The sequence below is a fragment of the Vipera berus genome (assembly GCF_964194415.1).
Source record: "Vipera berus genome assembly, chromosome: 4".
Taxonomy (NCBI): Eukaryota; Metazoa; Chordata; class Lepidosauria; order Squamata; family Viperidae; genus Vipera; species Vipera berus.
This window is the reverse complement of record NC_138206.1, coordinates 17,066,313-17,082,854: the sequence shown is the minus strand read 5'-3', so window position 1 is coordinate 17,082,854 and position 16,542 is coordinate 17,066,313. Positions and strand designations below refer to the sequence as shown.

The following is a 16,542-nucleotide window of genomic DNA, read 5'->3' as shown; positions in this document are numbered from 1 at the left end:
AGCTTGTCGATCAGAAGGTCGGCAGTTTGGCGGGTCAAATCCCGAGTGCCACGTAACAGAGTGAGCGCCTGTTACTCGTCCCAGCTTCTGCCAACCTAGCAGTTCAAAAGCACGTAAAAATGCAAGTAGAAAAATAGGGACCACTACGGTGGGAAGGTAACAGCGTTCCGTGCGCCTTTGGCATCTAGTCATGCCGGCCACATGACCACGGAGACGTCCTCAGACAAGCGCTGGCTCTTCAGCTTTGAAACGGAGATGAGCACTGGCCCCTAGAGTTGGAAACAACTAGTACGCATGAGCGGGGGAACCTTTACCTTACTTTATAACTCAAGGCTAATTACTGCTCAAATGCTCTTAAAATGTTAACTGCTCTTTATTATATCAAAAGAAAAATAACATAGAAACAAACAAAAGCCTACTCTTTCAATAGGATAGCAATATCATTTTTTAAAAAAAAAATGATTACCTGAACCTCTTTCAATTCATCCTCAATTATTTTTTTTCTTTCTTCAATTTTTACTACTTCTTGTGCTATTTTCTGTTTTATTTTTTCCATTTCTGATTTTTGTTCACTTGCATCCTACAAGACAGGCATTAATCAAGACATCAGTTCAGACACCTATAGTTTCTTCAGAGTGAATGCAGCCATTTTTCTTTGCAACATGAGATTTTTATCTTTCATTGAAAACTTGCAACTATTCTTATTTTCTTCGAAACTGAACAACTGCACTACGTGCCCACCTACGTACAGAATATATGACCCTGACATTTGGACAACATTTTTGACAATAAAGATGAAAATAATTTCTTCTTCTGTAAGAAACATTTACAGCAGTAATTTAACAACGGTTCCAAATTAATAAAAGCTGTCTCATATTGATTTGGGTATAAATACATTTTGCCTAAAATCTAACGATAATTTTGCAAAGCTACCAATCTAAAACATTTTTCCTTTACTTTTCTTTTCTTTCCAAAGTTAATTCTTGTAGAAATTCCTGGTCAGTTTAGAGCTAGTGCAGTTTTCTATTATTGACCATATAATAGTAATCTTTCTTGCTAACCACACTTAAAAGGCTTCGCAGAGAATTTTTAGAAAGTCTTTATTCTGTCAAAGCACATGATGTCCTTGTCCTTTTGCAACTTCCTGAACTTTTACCTGCATAGAAACAGTGATTTCTTGGAGAGCAGCATCAGCTTCATCTTGCTTTGTTTTGAGTAATATGCCTTGTTCTTCAGCTTTTCTGTTTAATTCATCAACAAGTGCTTTAGCTTCATTTAATTTAGCTACTCCAGCCTACAATTTATAAAGAGGTGTTGGATGAAACCTATTTGCAGAGAAATCAGTCCCATAAACAGACCATTCTTTCACACTAAATATAGGTAGTCCTCTAGATATGACTGTACTGAAGCCTGCCATTGGAGGCTCCCATGTCATGACAGCTGTTAAGTGAAGCATCTCACTTAATGACCCTCCATCTGTGCTCTCCCCAATGCAGTAATTAAACATGCATGTTGTTAAGTGCAGCGTGGGATGCCTCAGGAATGGGGGAAGGCCCGTGCAGGCCTAGCACAGGCCCACGACCCCTGCCATACTTCTCCCAAGGCCTCCTCCACCCTGAGACATCCCATGTTCCACTTCCCATCATTTGGATCTCCCCAGGCCTTTTCCCATTTCACCGGGTCCCCGCAGGTCTTAGGCTTGAATCCCATCCCACCAGGCTAAACACCATCCTCCTCATTTTCTTTCCGAAGAGCTCCAAGGCCTTCCAGAGGGCCAGAATGGATTGCTTTATCATGCAGCAAAACTCCAGAAGCAGCAGTGATATTTACAGCTACCATAATGGAATCTGCTTGCTGGAAATATGGGTGGTCATCTCCTGAATCGCTCCATGTGTCTAAGGGACAAAACAACCTGTTCTGCTTCACTAACGTAGTCTACACAGCCCTTTGGAAATCTCTAGGGCTCTGCAGACCAAGTTATGTTTTACATTGTCCTCAGCTCCTCTAAGCCTCCTTCCTGAGCAATCCTGTCAATATTGACTTGCCTAACTTTCTGAGCTCAAATCTTCCTTTTCTGGAAAGATCCAGCAACAGAGACTGGTGGAAAAATCCAATCAACCAGACTGATAGGAAGAGAAGAGAAGCTAAATATTTTTAACACTGAGACTACTTTCTGAAAATTAAAAACCATAGTTAACCTTTTGGGAAGGCTGAGGCTACGAAGTAAAAGAAGCCATCCAACATATGCGGGCAGAACTGGGGAGCAGTAAGTTATTTGTGTTTTAACTATGTTAGGTCTATTTTATGATTTACACTACTCTCAGGCATATGAGGAAGGCAAAAGGATGATTCAGGAGATATGGATTGCTTAATCCTAGACTACAGGAGGACAAAAGTAAATCACCAGTAGGATACTGCAATGTTCAGATAAGTAGGAATTTTTCTCAAATACATGTACACCAATAAGAGTAACACAGCAAAGAAAGAAACTGAACAAAATAATTAAGGGATTCCTATGGTGTTGAATAATAACCACATTTTTTTCAACTTACACAAAAAGAAGTTCATGGCGGATAAATATATGCATCATTTTGAAAATATAATGCAAATCCAAAAATTCAAGCATACCTGCAAATGACTTTGCCTTTTTATCAACTCTGTCCTTTTGCTGTTATGAATGGCGAGATATGTATGTAGAAAAGTCATGTATCTTCTGGGTGTAGCTGCATATACTTTACATGAGTTGTGAATTGTCAAAAAGGACTTAATAAATTCCAAGTCACCTAAATTACAAATGCACCAAGAATACACAACATAAGTACTGCTAAAGACAACACTGATATTGAATAAACAGAATGAAATGATGATTCAAGTATAATCCCTTATTTTTAACATTAATTTTATCCTTTTGCAGGTTTCATTTTCCATGTGGCTATGTTCAACATGTATGATAAAAGCCAATTTGACTTCTCAAACATTTCCCGTAGAGTGATTGTAGTACTATAAATAATATTTTGCTCATTTCTCAGACGTTTGGAATATGTTTATAAAAAATGGGGAATGTTACATTTACTCCATTGGATTTATGCTCTTGTTAAAGAAAATGCACTAAAAATGGAATTATAGAATAGCAACTTGCCAGAGTTCTTTTTTTGGTGCTCTTTTGATGTCTTAGCCACTTTTTCCTTTTCATCTGCTTCAGCAAACAACATCTCAGGTATCTAGAATATAAAGTGTAAGCTAAGAACAAGCAAGTCCTATTAGAATAATTTCTTCCTCTAAAAATTGGTCAATGGCTTCATGGGTTTCTTCAGCTTAAGAAACACTGCTGACTCGTTGCAAGGCTGGCTTAGTTAAATTATACACACTGAAAAGAGGGAACTCAACCAAGAATGTAGAAATAGTTTTTTGCCAAGATTCAGCTGAAAGGAGATTTTATGCTTTCCATATTTTAAGACACAGTTCACAGATATGGAAAGGAGGTATGCACACTGTGAGGGAAAAAAGCTGGCAACATCGGAAGTAAAAAGCCTGACACCAGAAAGAACAATTATCAAGATGGTACTCAAGTGCCTTCAACATTCATGGCCAAGAAACAGGAGGCAGCATACTACCACATAGCAGCAAAAAAAGACTAATGCAAAATTTAAAGCCTGGATCTGATATACTGTAGAACCATAGATACAGTAGATTCCACAGTAGCTGCTTTTCATTATAAGAGCTCCAAGCTCATGTTTATGTTTATGTTTATGTTTATTGGACTTATATACCGCCCTTCTCCCGTAGGTGGTTCACAAGGAATTTAAAATAACAATACAAATTACAAAAGTTAAGAACAATTAAAATAATTAAATTTAGTCCTTGAATAAAATAAAACCCCTATTAAACTCCAATTAAAACCCAATTAAAATAAAATTACAATTAAAATTCTCAGTCCTGGCCGGAAAGCTCAAAGAGCCAGGTCTTCACGTCCCGGCGGAATGAACGAAGGTCAGGGGCAGTCCTGAGCTCTACGGGCAGCTGGTTCCAAAGGGCAGGCGCATCCACAGAGAAGGCCCTCCCCCTGGGTGTTACCCGTCGGCAATCTTTTGCTGGCGGTACCCTGAGAAGGCCCTCCCTGTGGGAGCGCACAGGACGAAGGGAGCTTGATGCCGGCAGCAGGTGTTCCCTCAAATATCCCGGACCCAAGCCATTTAGGGCTTTATATCATCTTAACCCTTGTCCTTGAAACTTCCACGGCTAAATTCATGACTGTGCATTTGTGCTCCTGGAAAGAGATTTATCCTTGTCTCTAGGATAGAGCTCTGAAACTTACCAATCTAGAGTTCTCTAAAACAAAACAAACAAACAGATATTAGATTCATAAATTATTCAAGGATACTCCAAGGATACATTGCCAACCATTTCAAATGTATGTCATCTCCATTTTAGAATCTAAACTAAATTTTAAAAGTAAAGGTTCCCCCGCACTAGGCGTGCTAGTCGTTTCCGACTCTAGGGGCTCATCTCTGTTTCAAAGCCGAAGAGCCAGCGCTTGTCCGAGGACGTCTCCGTGGTCATGTGGCCGGCATGACTAGACGCCAAAGGCGCACGGAACGCTGTTACCTTCCCACCGTAGTGGTCCCTATTTTTCTACTTGCATTTTTACGTGCTTTCGAACTGCTAGGTTGGCAGAAGCTGGGACGAGTAACAGCTTGTCGATCAGAAGGTCGGCAGTTTGGCGGGTCGAATCCCGAGTGCCGCGTAGCAGAGTGAGCGCCTGTTACTTGTCCAGCTTCTGCCAACCTAGCAGTTTGAAAGCACGTAAAAATGCAAGTAGAAAAATAGGGACCACTATGGTGGGAAGGTAATAGCGTTCCGTGCGCCTTTGGCGTCTAGTCATGCCGGCCACATGACCACAGAGACGTCCTCGGACAAGAGCTAGCTCTTCGGCTTTGAAACGGAGATGAGCACTGGCCCCTAGAGTTGGAAACGACTAGCACGCATGTGCGGGGGAACCTTTACCTTTAAACTGAATTTTAGGACCACATTAAATACTAAATATGCAAGGACAGAACTCAAAAGGAAAGTATTGTGGTGAGGGCGTCCTTGTTTCTAGTTCTTGCGCTTACCTTTTTCATACTGCTTTCAGACCAGCCTTCCATCCAGAGCACCTGACACTTCTTATGAAGTGCAGGGTTGCTTTCACAATTTATTGTGAAATTTAAATTAGTGGAATCCATAATCATGACCACGTGAAGATTCTGCTGAATTCCTAAGAGATTACAAAAATAGATTTGTGCTTTAGATTGTAAGCCGCCCTGAGTCTTCGGAGAAGGGCGGGATATAAATGGGATTTAAAAAAAATAAAGATTATATAAAATTATTCCTAGATAAAATTATTGGCCACTACGTCTAACAGAGAGAGCTACTCTGGTGTAGTGGTTAAGGCACCCAGCTAGAAACTGGGAGACCATGAGATCTAGTCCCATTTTACTCATAAAAATCATCTGGTGACTTTGGATTATTCACTTTCTCTCAGCCCTAGGAAGGGGACAATGGCAAACCTCTCCTGAAGAACATAACCAAAACAAATAAAAAAAACAAAACAAAAAACCGCAGGGACTTGTCCAGGCAATCTCTGAGAATTGAACGCTATTGAACATAAGAAAAAATAAATAAAACTACTTTTAATATTTGGATTATAAAGTTAAAAAATAATATATTTCCCAATAATAAATAAACATATTTATATCTTGCACCTTACAAACAGAGCTACAAGTAACCTATGTGTTGCACTGTGACTTAAATCAAAATCTTGGATCTTAGTGTCAGGAACTTGGATTATTTGTATTTAGCCATAAATTCAATAAAAAAACAACAAGTAATGAGCAAGCAATGGTAAGAATTTAAGTTTAGTTTGCATTCTTCCCAGAAACTCTTTGGGATGTTTGAAATGATTTACTCACAATTAGTTGTTTGAGAATGGGATTGTTGTTCATTCACAAAAAGGATACCATGGCAGACATAATTAATGATAAAGTACTGATATACCGGAATGCTCAATGCCATCCCCTTCACTACCTCCATCACCCTAGCAGAATACTCCCATCTTGTTTAGCTTAAATATTGCCCCTTTTCCGGGAAAATGGACACAATTCCAAACAAAGTACTTAAATGCAACAACCTCCCATTCCTATTTTGTAAGAAACTAAATAGAGGCCAGTGACATTAATACAGGGGTCTTCGAACTTGGCCCTTTTATGACTTGTGGACTTCAACTCCCAGAATTCTTCAGCCAGGCACGGTGGCTGAGGAATACTGGGAGTTGAAGCCCACAAGTCATAAAGGGCCAAGTTCGAAGACCCCTGCATTAATACATGTATAATACTGAAGGCTAGCTCTTCTCTTCGCAGCATGCCGGTTGCTTACTTTTTTAAAAAATGTTAAAAAGTCTGATGGGAAACTGTTAAATGCCAAGCAATGTATAAAATGTTCTAAGATATGTTAAAGATTTTCTTGAATCAAATATTCTAGTCACAATGCAATTAATTTTAAAATTCAATTGTAAGCTAAATATATTCAGTAAGAAAAATCCCATCAGAACAGTTACCATTATTTATGATCACTTTTCACATTCAATTTGAATGTATCTTTTTTCATTATTTCAGTTAATAGCTCACATTACTATATGGACACATTCACTTACTGTAAGTAAAATAGTTGAAAACTGGTCCTGTAAATCCGTCCTGTGATGCTTGATCTTTCAAAGGGGATAGTAGTGGTTCTAATTCTTCTATTGTGTACAATCCAGAAACTTCACCTATTTCAGATAGTTTTCACAATGTTTTTTACATGTGCCAAATTAAAATCAAATTACTACTGTATCTTTGAACATTATATGTTATAAGAAGTTTAGGGAAATGTTATTAATCTCAAAAACAATTAGATCCTAAGGAAAAGGAAATTATAACTCAATATAAATTATTGTTACAATAATTTTCAGTATACATCATATTTTCCATTTTCACTTTAGGTTAAGCACATTATAGGATATTATTTAATCTTTGATTTGTAGAGTGTGGAAGCTGAAGATTTGCAGAAGTTTGCTCTCATAATACTAAATTATGTTTTAACTTACATTAGGAAAATGCCCATTCTCTTAATCTGATTTTGTAGAGCACGTTTCCAAATCTTAAAAATATTTGCATGTAACAGAATATATAGTGCCCAATACAGCATTAACAACACTGAGAAGTTGTGAACATCTTATACTCAATTTATTTTAAGTTTTCAATAGACAATCCATGATCTACTGGGTCATCCTTTCAGATATTACCTTACCAGACTCCTCAATGCTTTCAATAATGACAGAGCTTCTAATGTATTGCTTTCACTGGAAAAGCTGGGAGACCTTCAGACATATATCTGCCTTGAAATCGCCCATGTTTCACTGTACAGCAGCCAAACATCAGCACAGGAAATATTTTATGACATTTTATATTATGTCATAAACTGCTTTATGATGTTTATGTCACATTATGGTTTTTTTTAAAAAAAATGTCGTATTTCAATCCCTCAGGAATGATAGATCTCAGATTTTGGACACATTCTATAAGTTAGCCCATTTGAGGTACCATAGTTCAAAAATTGCTGCTCTGTGATGCATCATTTTGCTCAGCTAAGGATTATAGTACTGAGAGTTTTTGTAGGACATAGATAGACTCTTTATAATAGAATCTTTTCAGAGATCATTTGAGAGCACTGTGTTATCTCTAAACTGTTATCAAATTTTGCAAAATATTATTATTGATAATCTAACAATAGAATCAGACTCTGTAATTCATCACATCTAATGCATTTTATTTTACACCCAACGTCTAGTGAAATTTGAGCAGTTATGATTTTAAACAATTCGTAATGACTTTATTACAAGCTGTCAACCAATTATAGCTTTCTGACCTGATGATAATAAACTGTTGACCATCTCAAGAAAAGTGGGCTGGACAAATTGATAGTCTTCTAATAATAGTACAACATGCTGAGCTTCAATTCCTGCAAGTTGCATGACCTGGAGAAAAATAATTCTTTCTTTATAATCTGAGACTAAACTAAAAAAAGAATTCAGGTTTAATACAAAGCCTAAATTTTTAGACATGTATAACACAAAATATCTCTGGTACAGTCTATCCACTAAAATGAGAAAGACTTTAGGCAGTTTGCAAAACTTACAGATAAAAAGAAATGGAAGAAAGTATAAAAGTAATTAAAACAGTAATCTAATACATTTTTATTCAAATTAATGGTAAAATTTAAAAACTTTATTGAGTATGGCACCACGGCTTTATTATAATATCTTGAATATCCTCTGGAAGATATTTCACCTGCTTCTAGAAGCCATAGGTTTGAGGTGGGGTGTTCATCAGGGTGCTATTCCAAAGGGGGACATACAGAGAATACCTGCTGCAAGGCCACCTCTGGTTAGCTAAATGAGTTTAGATAATTATATAGGGTGCTATTCCAAAAGGGGACATACAGAGAATACCTGCTGCAAGGCCACCTCTGGTTAGCTAAATGAGTTTAGATAGATTATTATATTGATTTGTTCTTTTCTGACTATAAACTGTCTCAAGTCCTTTGAAAAAATGGATGGTTGTATAAATAATTCGCAGATAGGTAGGTTCTCTAAGAACAACTTTGTATTTTCTCAGGTAATATGGCTACTTTGCCAGCTGCAGCTGTCAGCCCTCCCTGGTAAATCAGACAGGAAACACAAATATATGAGCTAATTCTTGTTGTAAGGCTATATTAGCACAATATTGCAAGTATCAAGGCACAAACGTACCGCCATCATTTTTAACTGCCGGATCAATTAGGGTGGGTCCTTATTAGGTTTGTTCCTCTGATTATTAATCTATTAGGGGCGTCTCCCTCTCTTGTCTGATTGTTTCCTAGGCAGTATCTCTTCCCCTTGTCCCCCAAGGTTATTTATGCATTCTGTTACAGCAGCACAATCTCAGGGAAAAAAACATGTTTGGTTTGAGATGTTGCCTATAGGTTTGACATGCTGGCTCCTGCATGCTCAGGACAATCTTTATCCTATGATTTTCCAAGCATTACACAGCCCTAATAATAATACCTTGGAGGTATTATTAGTCTGTTTGATCTTAAAGCATTTCATTGGGCTTTTGGCATTATTTTACATGTCTACTTTAAGCTTTTAAGTGCTGGATGTTTATCTGACACATTATAAATGAATTAAAATATAGTTAGGACAAATAATTTTGCTATGCAAAAATAGTGAAATAACTTCATCACAAATCCTTCAGCTGTAACTCCTGCTGCTTAATACGGTATTGCAGAGAAACAAAACCAGCCGTAGGGATTAACAGATAATTTGAAAAATGTGGAATATTACCCTAGAATCTATTCCATTCTATTCCAAAATAAACGTTTTGGAATTTTAAATAACTTAAAAGATCACTTAATAATTTTATCCTTAAAAATGTGACTCAGTTACATTCAGTTTGGATAGACATACCCACAGAAAGCACACACATCCAATAACTGATACTCTTCCAACCGCCCTATGATGCTGGTATCTTTTAACTGTGCACTCTTTTATTTACTTCCTCAAGAGACAATCTTTAAACGACACAAGTATTTTATAAAACTTACATGTTTCAAATCATTTTTGAACTGTTTCGTTTCATAGCCTCTGGAAATCTTGGGTGTAATCAGAACAGCTCCATGCATGTGACTGACTAATGATGTAATGGTTCGACGACCCACTCCACTCTGCCCTGCTAACAGAAGTGATCCTCCAGGAAAACTCAACACTCTATCAATTCTAGACACATAATCAAAGACTTCTGTGAAAAGTAAAATCTCTATTTCATGGTTATCTCGTCCATAGTGAATAATGCCCTAAGGAGAAAAAAAAAGTTAGTCGATATATGGAAGTTGAATAATGAAATGAAGTAGTACAGAATACTTTAGAAAATATTGTTCTTGGAACTGCATTTCTGTGGGGTATATATAAAACATTGAGAAAATCCAGTGGGCATGGGGCATTAGGAAAATCTTTCATGTCCTTTTCGTTCATTTGTTTTTTGAGTTAGTGTGGTCTCTTGGCAACTGCCTGGACTACTCCCTGCAGTTTTCATAGCCTACAGCTCATTAACTCATTTTTCAAGAAAGTAAAATCAAGCAACGTAGAAATGATTTGTGTTTTAAAATGTGTACATTCCTGCTTGGCTTGCTAAATCTTGAGACAAACTTGTCCAAATGGGGAAATTACCTAAATCTGTTCACATTCTACTGCTCATTAATTCATTCTTTGGAGAATTCCCATCATCTTTATTCAGGAAGCAATGTTTAAAAGGCTAGAATATGGCAGGGTAATTAGATTTGGTGGCTCAATAGAAATGCTTTTGAAAAAAAGGACATTGATTGCATTGCTATTTTAGCACTAGTGTTATTTCTGGTGCTCCCTTGGGACTCTTCCACCGGCTCTGCTTACTATGCCATGAAGACACTCCACTCACTGCTTTCTCCTGAAGGACACCTTTTCCTAAAAGAGCCAACTGCTGAAGTAGGCTAAAGCTGTTGAGGCAGATGCTGGTATAAAAACAGCACTTCTTTCTGGGAAAATAGGAAAAAGATCCCCATCTGAACAATTCACAGTATGTGGAGAAGGTGTTTGTGTTGATATAATCTCAATGGAACCACATCTACATGGAGGGAAGTATGTAGAGGGGTGCCCTGCAGCTCTGTTCTAGGCCCAGTGCTCTTCAACATCTTCATCAACGATTTGGACGAGGGGATAGATGGCGAACTCATCCAATTTGCAGAATACACTAAGCTGGCAGGAATAGCCAACACTCCAGAAGATAGACTTAAGATACAGAAGGATCTTGACAGATCGTGTGTCAAGTTTCCGACCTATGGGGTGTTCTGGACCAGCCCTCTTCTCCCAACCCCTAATTAAGAGACGAGTCTGGAAAGCGTCCAAGGCTAAAAGGCTTCTGCCAAGGTTTAATGACGCAGATAACAAAACACAAGAGCTTGTCTTCTCAAACGAAAAAGTTGCTTTCAGCAACTAGCCCCTCCCCAAACACTTCTTTTATAGAGAGCTCAGGGCGTGGTCTCCCTGTGCCTCCTCCCGAGGAGTCCCATAGTCTTTCTTTGTTTGTCCCTGCTCGTCTGCCTCCTACGTCGGGCGTCCTTGAACAGGGCCAGCTGTGGGTCATCATCCTCCGCACTCTCGGGCTCACACAGCTGAGAAGAGGTCCCCGGCTGAGGACTCTGCAAAGCCTCCAAATCATCATCAGCCGGTTCGTTTCCCTCCTCCCCCACATCTGAGTCCTCCGATACATCGGACCCGGCTGTCGGACCCACCGGCTGGCCCTGAGTCACAACACTATCCCGCACCGCAGGGCCCTTCCCTCGGGTCTGCCGATCCGGATGCGGTCGGGATGGGAACTGTTCGTGAAAAGCAGTCACCAACGCAGGGGCATGAACGGCGGTCGCGTCTTCCCATGTGAAGTCCTCCGGCCCGTACCCTTTCCACTCGATCAGGTACTGGAAGCGACCTTTCAGCCAGCGGGAATCCCTGATGCTGGCGACCTCGTACTCGGGGGTGCTGCCTCCATCACGAGTTCCTGATGGGGGAGGTTCCGCTTGGCGAAGTGGACAGGCCGGTTGTTCGGGGACCAACAAGGACCGATGGAAGACGGGGTGCACGCGCAGGGAACGTGGCAGAGTTAAACGATAGGCGACCGGGTTGATGACGGCCTCGACTGGGAACGGTCCAAGGTAACGGTGGTCCAGCTTCCTCGCCGGCCGAGTGGATGGTAGGTTCCTGGTGGACAGCCAGACCCGATCCCCCACCGATAGTGGAGGCGTATCCCTTCTCGACCGATCGGCGAACCTCTTGTAGTCGGCCTTGGCCTTCTCCAGCTGCCGTCGCACCAACCGATGGATCGCCTGTAACTCCGCCATGAATTCGTTCGCTGCCGGCTCCGGTGAGTCCACGGGAGAAAGAGGGAAGAACCTGGGGTGATAACCCACGTTGGCCAAGAACGGTGTCATCTGCGTGGAGGTGTGTTGCGAGTTGTTAAAGGCAAACTCGGCTATGGCCAAATAGTCCACCCAGTTGTCCTGCTGCAGGTTAACATAGCAGCGCAGATACTGCTCTAAGATGCCGATGACCTTCTCGGTACCCCCGTCGGTCTGAGGATGATGCGCGGACGAGAGGCAAACCTTAATGTCCAACGCCCGCATCAACTCCTGCCAGAAGCGGGCTGTAAACTGGGCCCCCCTATCGGAGACGACCCTGTCGGGAAGGCCGTGCAGCCGGAACACCTGTTGGATGAACATGCGACTAGTGGCGCGAGCTGACGGTAAGCCGCGACAGGGGATGAAGTGCGCCATCTTGGTCAACATGTCCACCACCACAAACACTGTCGTGAAGCCGGAGGATGGGGGTAGATCCGTCAGAAAGTCCATGGACACAGCCCCCCAGGGTCTCTTGGGCGTTGGCAAAGGCTGCAGTAAACCAGGCGGGGCCCCTGTCGCTGACTTGGCCTGCCTGCATGGGACGCAGGAGGTGACATAAGACTGGACATCGTGTCGGACTCGGGGCCACCAGAAAGTACGGGAGACCAGGTTCAGAGTCTTGAACAGGCCAAAATGCCCCGCAGCCGGGTTATCATGACATTGGCTGAGGACGAGTCCCCTGAGTGGCCCTCCTGGAACATAGAGCCGGTCACGATAATACAGGAGTCCATCCGTGACCGACCAAGGCGAATCTGGCCCCACCTCTTCCTTCCGCTGAGCCACCCACGCCTCCTGCTGCTGCGCCTCCCGGATCCGAGCCCGTATATCCACCGGCTCCCGTACCGCAGCGAAAGACTCGACGGGGATCACTGTCCTGGGCGGAAGCTTGTCTTCCACTCGGGTGTACTCGGGCTTCCTGGACAGAGCATCCGCTCTCTGGTTGTGCCCGCTTGGTATATACCGCACCCGAAAGTCAAACCTCGCAAAGAAGAGGGACCACCGGATCTGGCGTTGGTTCAAATTCCGAACGGTCTGCAGACTTTCCAGATTCTTGTGGTCCGTCCGGACCTCGATTTGATGCCGCGCCCCCTCCAGATGATGCCTCCAAGCCTCGAACGCCGCCTTGATGGCCAGCAGCTCCTTCTCCCAGATGGTATAGTTGCGCTCCGAGGGATTCAATTTCCGAGAGTGATACGCGCAAGGGAAAAGGGTACCGTTGGGCGTCGCTGCCTGGAGTAACACGGCCCCAATGGCAATGTCGGAGGCGTCCGCCTCCACGACAAACGGCCGTTGCGGGTCAGGATGCTTCAAGATGGGCTCCTTCATGAAGGCGTCCTTCAAAGCTTGGAACGCCTGTTGTTCGGGGGCGTTCCACTGGAACCGAGTCTTCTTCTGCAGGAGCCGGGTGAGGGGGGCTGTCAAGGCAGCAAAGCCAGGGATGAATGTCCGATAGTAGTTGGCAAATCCAAGAAGTCGCTGAACATCCTTCACGCGACGCGGGGGTTGCCAACTCTGCAACGACTCAACTTTACTTGGATCCATGGCGATGCCCTCGGGAGAAATGCGGTGGCCCAAGAAATCAATGGTCACCTGGTAGAACTGGCACTTCTCCAACTTGGCAAACAGCCGATGTTTCCGGAGGCGCTGCAGGACCTGACGGAGATGCTGATGATGCGCTTCACGCGACGGGGAGTAAATCAGGATGTCGTCCAGGTAAATCACAACAAACTGGTCCAACAGATCCCGAAAGATGTCGTTCATAAAATGCTGAAACACAGCGGGGGCGTTGGTCAGGCCAAACGGCATCACCGTGTACTCGAAATGTCCATAGCGAGTACCAAACGCTGTCTTCCACTCATCACCCGGCCGAACCCTGACGAGGTTGTAAGCTCCACGCAGGTCCAGTTTCGTGAAGATCTTAGCCTCCCGGAGTCGGTCCAAGAGCTCGGGGATGAGGGGCAGCGGGTAGCGGTTACGCACCGTGATAGCGTTGAGTTTCCGGTAGTCACAGCAAAGCCGTAACTCGCCCGACTTCTTTTTGACGAAGAGCACGGGCGCAGACACTGGCGAGGACGAGGGCCGGATGAATCCACGAGCCAAGTTCTTTGTCAGGAAGTCCCGCAATGCGGCCAACTCGGGCTCCGACATGGAGTACAAACGCCCCACTGGGAGAGGCGCATCAGGGACTAGGTCAATGGAGCAGTCGTAGGGCCTGTGCGGGGGTAATTGGTCCGCCTCTGACTCGCTGAACACGTCAGCAAAGTCGGACAGTACGGGAGGCAAGGAAACCCCTGAGGAACCCTCCACCTGGCCGGCACAGATATGGCGGGTGTGGTCCACGCACTGCAAACTTGGGAAGGTGACCAAGTTCTGAGACCAATAGATCTGTGGATCATGCGCCCGGAGCCACGCCAGTCCCAAGACCACGGGGAAGTGCAGATCCGAAGTGACGTAAAACTGAATGGCCTCCACATGGGTACTGATGGCCATACACACGGGTTGCGTGGCGGCCGTGATAGGCCCGGACAGGAGCACTCGACCATCGATGGTCTCCACAAGCATGGGCGGATCCACCGGACACTGGGGAACAGCCCATTTGGCCACAAAGGCCGAATCCATAAAGTTAGTGGTAGCCCCAGAGTCAATTAAGGCATGGACCGGAATCCCCTCTGGCTTGCCAGGAAGGATCAGTCGTGCCTCCAAAATCAAATGCCGTGGAGGTTCACAGGCACCGTCGGAACGGCGTCGCTCGGCGTGATCGTTGTGGGTCGCCCGATCTTTCACACCGTCTAGATCGGGCTCGGACCGTTTCCCGATAGCAAAGCAGGGGACTTTCTCGGAGCTGGCTTGGTCACTGACGCCCGCTGACGCTTCTTTGGGCAAGAAGCAGCCAAATGTCCAGGGTCCCCACAGTAAAAACACAACCCCTCCGATCGTCGTCTGTCCATTTCCGTCACCGATAGACGGGACCTGGCGGCACCCAGCTCCATTGGCTCCTCCCTCTGGACTGGGGGCTCACGCACAACAGGGGCGGCAGGGGTCTGTGGGGTGGCACGGCGACTCTTACGCTGCTGCAGCCGGGCATCGATCCGCAGACAAAGATGGATCAGCCCATTCAGATCTGAGGGAATGTCCACGCGGGCCAGCTCATCCAACATCTCCTCTGACAAGCCATCCTGAAAGGCATCCACGAGCGCAGCCTCATTCCAGGCGGAATCCTGGCTAAGCAGCCGGAAATCGCTGATATAGGCCTGTAGGGGGCGCTGACCCTGCCTCAAAGCTTTCAGACGTCGGGTGGCGGTCTGCGCCTTAATCGGGTCCTCGTACATGAGGCGCATATGGTCACAAAACCCCCCAAAGTTATCCAACAAAGGGCTAGGCTGTGCCAACAGAGGCGTGCCCCAACGAGCTGCATCTCCCGACAGAAGGCTCAACACGAATCCCACCTTATCACGGTCAGTGGGGAAATCAGCTGCTCTCACGCTGATATAAAGCTGGCATTGTCCCAGGAAGGCAGGAAACAGTTCTGGTTTACCAGCAAACTTATCCGGCATAGCTAACTGACATTTCCTCCTGGGTGGGGGGGCAGCATGTACCTGAGCCTGCAGTTGTGCCACCTGAGTGGCCAGCAAGGTGAGTTGCTGGTTGAGCTGGGCATTCTCGGCAAGAAGCTGCTCCATCGTAGTATTAAGGGGTGAATGGCTGAAAGCAAACTGTTCTGGACCAGCCCTCTTCTCCCAACCCCTAATTAAGAGACGAGTCTGGAAAGCGTCCAAGGCTAAAAGGCTTCTGCCAAGGTTTAATGACGCAGATAACAAAACACAAGAGCTTGTCTTCTCAAACGAAAAAGTTGCTTTCAGCAACTAGCCCCTCCCCAAACACTTCTTTTATAGAGAGCTCAGGGCGTGGTCTCCCTGTGCCTCCTCCCGAGGAGTCCCATAGTCTTTCTTTGTTTGTCCCTGCTCGTCTGCCTCCTACGTCGGGCGTCCTTGAACAGGGCCAGCTGTGGGTCATCATCCTCCGCACTCTCGGGCTCACACAGCTGAGAAGAGGTCCCCGGCTGAGGACTCTGCAAAGCCTCCAAATCATCATCAGCCGGTTCGTTTCCCTCCTCCCCCACATCTGAGTCCTCCGATACATCGGACCCGGCTGTCGGACCCACCGGCTGGCCCTGAGTCACAACATGGGGTTTTAAAGCGACTCTGAGGCATTGTTTACCTTAAAAGTCCTTTATTAGCCTAATACACCGGCAAATGCTTGCTCGAAGGAAGCTGGAATCTGAAATCTCCTCCCCTTGCACAATATATTAAACACAATTCTCCACCTTTCTAATTCTGTCATTAATCATATTCTCCAATTAATTTAAAGAATGGGTTTCCCTTCCGTTAGAAGAACCCCCAAATCTTATCGTCTTTAGAGAGTCAAGTGGCCTTGAAACTGCATTCCTACTCTTCCCTCCCCCCACCTTTTTAAGCTAAAACAATACACAGGTCTTAAAGCAAT

General features: G+C 44.1%; 1 protein-coding gene across 2 annotated transcripts in view; it reads right to left on the bottom strand.

The window, feature by feature from the left end:
• The window catches only part of DYNC2H1 (dynein cytoplasmic 2 heavy chain 1), a gene marked incomplete at its 5' end in the record, with an annotated part of 184,146 nt that overhangs the window by 102,659 nt on the left and 64,945 nt on the right, over positions 1 to 16,542 (bottom strand). For both annotated transcript variants that reach the window (XM_081326768.1, XM_081326769.1), the window contains 8 exons: positions 467 to 580; positions 1,157 to 1,294; positions 2,629 to 2,783; positions 3,140 to 3,221; positions 5,112 to 5,254; positions 6,689 to 6,802; positions 7,942 to 8,050; positions 9,658 to 9,906. In XM_081326768.1, the coding sequence (XP_081182894.1) occupies positions 467 to 580; positions 1,157 to 1,294; positions 2,629 to 2,783; positions 3,140 to 3,221; positions 5,112 to 5,254; positions 6,689 to 6,802; positions 7,942 to 8,050; positions 9,658 to 9,906 (1,104 nt within the window). The remainder of the gene's footprint in view (positions 1 to 466; positions 581 to 1,156; positions 1,295 to 2,628; positions 2,784 to 3,139; positions 3,222 to 5,111; positions 5,255 to 6,688; positions 6,803 to 7,941; positions 8,051 to 9,657; positions 9,907 to 16,542) is intronic.